Source organism: Merops nubicus, unplaced genomic scaffold (assembly GCF_000691845.1).
Source record: "Merops nubicus isolate BGI_N331 unplaced genomic scaffold, ASM69184v1 scaffold14873, whole genome shotgun sequence".
In the NCBI taxonomy this organism is placed as follows: Eukaryota; Metazoa; Chordata; class Aves; order Coraciiformes; family Meropidae; genus Merops; species Merops nubicus.
In genome coordinates, this window is record NW_008599677.1 from 1 (window position 1) to 4,491 (window position 4,491).

The window sequence follows — 4,491 nt, forward strand, 5'->3', positions numbered from 1 at the left end:
GGCCGCTCCTCTCGGGCATTCCCCCCTCGGGCATCCCAGGCTGCCGGCAGGGATGGAGCAGAGTAGCTTATTTTTTCTGAACTTTTTTTCCCTTTTTTTCTGTAGGAAATACGTACGACAGATCCATTATAGTTGACGGAGAAGAGGCATCTCTCGTGGTGTTTGATATATGGGAGCAGGTACTTAAAGATATAAGATATTTTCTCTTTATGGCTTTAAAAAAAAATAGACACCGAGCAACTATGTCTGCCTATTTCTTTGGTCAAATCAGCAACGTTTAAAAAGGAGAATTCATACTGCCTTTGTTCTCTCCTGCCATTAATTTCTTGCAGTTAGTCAGGCAATTGAAAAAAAAATGAATAGGGCTGGAGTGAGAATCCCTTAGTGCTTTGAATAAGCAGCAGCCCAGAGATTTACTGTAAATCTAGGGATCTGCAAACTGATAGGTGCAGACCTGATATTGTTTCTAGAATTAAGAGAATTTTGTTTTGTAATATATTTTAATTATCAAAATCTTTTTTAAAAATTGGGAGGTTGGCTTACTTTTGCTGAGTCTATAATAAAGCTAAGAAAAATGTCTTTAAGATGCTTAAAATCATTAAGTCATTAATCCTTGTTGAACAGATTTTTTCATTGCTCTAAATGTATTTCTTGCCTCCTGTTCTAGGATGACAGCCAATGGCTTCAGAACCACTGTATGAAAATGGGAGATGCCTATATTATTGTGTATTCAGTGACAGACAAAGTTAGTTTTGAAAAGGCTTCTGAGCTAAGAATCCAGCTAAGAAGAGCGAGGCAAACAGAAGACATTCCTATTATTCTTGTGGGCAATAAAAGCGACCTGGTCAGGTCCCGGGAAGTCTCTGTTGATGGTAAGAGACACTATTCATTTATGCACTGATGTCTAAATTAGTAGCAAAGGCTATGGAGGATCATAGCCAAAAGAAATGGTTTAGTTTTGATGTAGAAAATTGTATGGTTTGAGGCACACTGGAGAAATCAAGCCAGCTGGTTCGTGCTGAGGGACACGGTACCACTGAAAACGGTGGAGAAGGGTGTGTGTAAGATTTGTGACTGTCCAGAGCAGTGCCCTGAACTGCAGTACAAGAGAAAAAATGTGTCAGAGGCACAGCTGTAGCAGACTGTTCTGTGTAAGGTCAATTTTTGGTCATTAGTAAGTGAAAAGGTTTAATTGTATGTTATATGTGCAGCAGCACTTGCTGGTCTCCAGATGTGATAGCTTGAGCTGCACTTTTCAAGGGACAGGAGTGCTATGTCATAGAACCCACACAGCCTTTGGGAAGGGTGATCTCACACAGCCTGTATCATCCTCTTTCTTCTGGAAGTGATTCCATCACATTTGAGTTGAGCTGGTGGGACCAGACTCGCACAACTTGAAGTTTTGTTGTGTATGTTCTCCAGCTGTGATCAGTGAGAATTTCCTCAGCTAGTTCCAGCTAGCGTTTCAGTAACTAGAGCACAGCAACCACTGCCAACACCACAGTATTCATTTCACTTATTTAAACATTTGGTAGGTTTGTATTTTGGGTTTTTCTTTTTTAATTGGTAAGAATGCTCTGAAATATCAGTGCCCTGATGATGATAAGCCATTTCTCGCTGCAGTTTTCCCTTGTTCCCTGTGTTAAATACCTGCACAAGGAATTGACTGGATTTCATCATGAGATTGTCCCCTTTTCAGGCTGGGGCAGCACATGGTTGACCTGTCCTAGTAGTGACACCAGTACTTTGCTGCAGGGCAAATTCCCATGTTCAGCTTGAAGTAAATAGCGAGGTTGTAAACCTGAGCGATGTTCCAGCATTGTGTGCTTATGCTGGGAACATGGAGCATCCTGCATTTTGAATACAGTCCTAGTCAAATCCAATGGTGTACAACCTCACGACCTCTTCAATGACTTGACCTTGTGGACTGTACCATGTGGACTTCAGTTGTGGCTAGCATGGAAAACTTTCACTTGTTACAGCAAGGCTTAATTGCCCAGCAACCTCCAGAAGAAATAAACCCCATTTCTTTCTGTACCTCACACTGTTTTCTATCAGACAGCAAGCATGCATCTGGGTGCCTCTCCTGTATCAGCTTTCGCTCTTAAGCAATACTGAGATGGTCTGCTTAGAGGGCTGTTGTTGCCTTATATTCGATACCATTTGTCAGATGAGATTTCTGACCATACAACAAACCCAAGAAAAGCAAGGGGTCAAAACCATAAGTGCAAATTTGTACTTTTCTACCATGTAGTAAAGATCTTTTGTGGCATTGAAGGCCCTCTCCTTGCTTAAAGTCTTTTGGTTTGTTCTTTTTTCTGCCAGTATATATGAGGAGAAAATGTCTATCTCCACTCATCTTCCTTTTGCTCTTTCCATCCAGAGGGACGAGCCTGTGCCGTTGTGTTTGACTGCAAATTCATTGAGACCTCAGCTGCTCTTCATCATAATGTCAAGGACCTGTTTGAAGGTATTGTTCGGCAAATCAGACTTCGCAAAGACAGTAAAGAAGACAATGCTAGGAGAATGGCCAACACAAAAAGAAGAGAAAGCATAGGCAAAAAGGCAAAGCGATTCCTGGGGAGAATTGTGGCAAAGAACAATAAGAAGATGGCTTTCAAAGCAAAATCAAAGTCTTGCCATGACTTATCTGTGCTTTAGAAGCTTTCAGCAAGGCCCAGTGTTGCACATGGGTGATGAAATGCATTGAACTGTTATGAGAAGTGTGTAGATAATCCTCATGGTGATAACAAGAATGACTTGTCAATTTGGACTCTCGTTAATGCCTTAAGGTGTGCAAGCCAGTCTGGAAGCTGCACTGCAATGTCTGCTTCATTGATAAATGGGTTTGTTTCGATGTGTGCAAGCAAATGAACTAACTTTAAATAAGTGGCTTGACATGCCTACATTTTCACTGTGTACATATGTTATATATTCTCTTGTCCTGTGGATACCAGAGATGCAAAGATAAGAAAGGATAAGTATCACCATAGACTTATCTTGTTTGCAGAGCAAAACTTAAACTTGTACGCAGGCTCGTACACTCTTTTTAGTATAAAACAAGCAATGATAAATCTTTTTAAACTTAAACGTTGGTGGGGGGAGTAGAACCACATTAGAATGGGAGAAAACAAATTATATATATAGTTAAATACAGAACAGATATCATTTTATGAAGTTAATTTGCACTTCCATTGACAGTTATTCAATTAATTTGTTACTTGTTTACATGCAGATTTTATAATAAAGTATTATTTCCTGTTATAATAAATTGTGCTTTTCTTACGGTATGGATAAAGAATGAGAGAGTATTATTTTTATACTGACTTTTTTTACTGTACAAAACATACACAGACTAGGCAGAATTTCTGGAGCAAGATGAATCAGGAATATCCTGTGTCCTTTTCTTCAACAGTTTCTTTAAGAAGTAAGCTCTGCTTTTGTGAATACTACTTCAACAGCTCATATGGGGAAGGAGTGTCTTTACCCCTTAGCCTGATTCTCATCAGCTCTAGGAGGAACAGGCTTCTATATACTGTCTTTATTAGATGGATGTCTTGTGTCTATACAGATAAATGGAGGCCTGCAATGTTCTTCTTTTTAAGTCCTCTCCTGGCTTGAAGGTCTTTTGTTACAACCAGCAAGCAGATGTGGGTGTTTAGGGTTTATTTTGTATTTTGTTTTGGTGTTTTTTTTTCTTTTCTGGGAGCAGTATAATTTTCTCATCTCTCACAAGCCTATAGCTACTTCCCAGTGGCTTCACGAAGTTCAAAGCTGACTGGCCAAGCTATCTGAAAGAACTGTAGGCTTCAGCTGTGTGTATGGTGGCCTTCAGGACTGTTTTTACTGTCATGATTAATGTGTTTCTATTAGTTCTCCCTATTTCCTATTCAAGCTAAAAACCAGCCATAACACAGTGAAAAGCTTGAACTTATAAATTCCTCTTTGTAGGATACATTCTCTTTAAATTCATCCATAAACTCACTTTTCAAAAACACTGAAATGTACTCTACTGTCCCTGCCCACGTCCAGCTCTTTAGAGAGATGTTTGCAGCTCTCTGCCTGGCAGCTCTGTCCATCACGATTGCACAGGGGCTGACCTTTCCCATACAGCAGGCAAACTGCATTAGCTATTACACCTTGCACTGAGCTTCCTCGAGCTTAAACAACTCTCCATTGCGTTAGCCCATTGCTTGGTCACTCGTCAGCGGTCAGTTAGTACTGGGGGAAATCCCATCTGATTTGCAGAGGGAATGCTCCATAGAATTAGTGTCTCCTGATGTGCTGCTGGTGTGCAGCTACCCAGTTAGGTTCAATTTAGCACATGTTGCTGGTAACAGGTCACCTTTTTTACAAAGAGAGGTGTTTACTTTGTGTCCTGAAGTCTAAAGTGAACAATTATGTCCTGCTGACAAAACTCACATTTACCTGATGATACATTTTCATTGCATTTGGCTTTTTTTCACTAGCCTTGCTCCCTGCAAATGATTA

At 40.2% G+C, this 4,491-nt stretch overlaps 1 protein-coding gene across 1 annotated transcript; it reads left to right on the forward strand.

The window, feature by feature from the left end:
- Nucleotides 1-105: 105 nt before the first annotated feature.
- Nucleotides 106-3,271, forward strand: RRAD (Ras-related associated with diabetes; the record flags this gene model as incomplete). The annotated part of the gene is made up of 3 exons (XM_008937474.1): nucleotides 106-179; nucleotides 668-872; nucleotides 2,384-3,271. Coding segments are annotated over 3 exons (557 nt in total), but the record flags the coding sequence as incomplete, so codon positions are not given.
- Nucleotides 3,272-4,491: the final 1,220 nt, after the last annotated feature.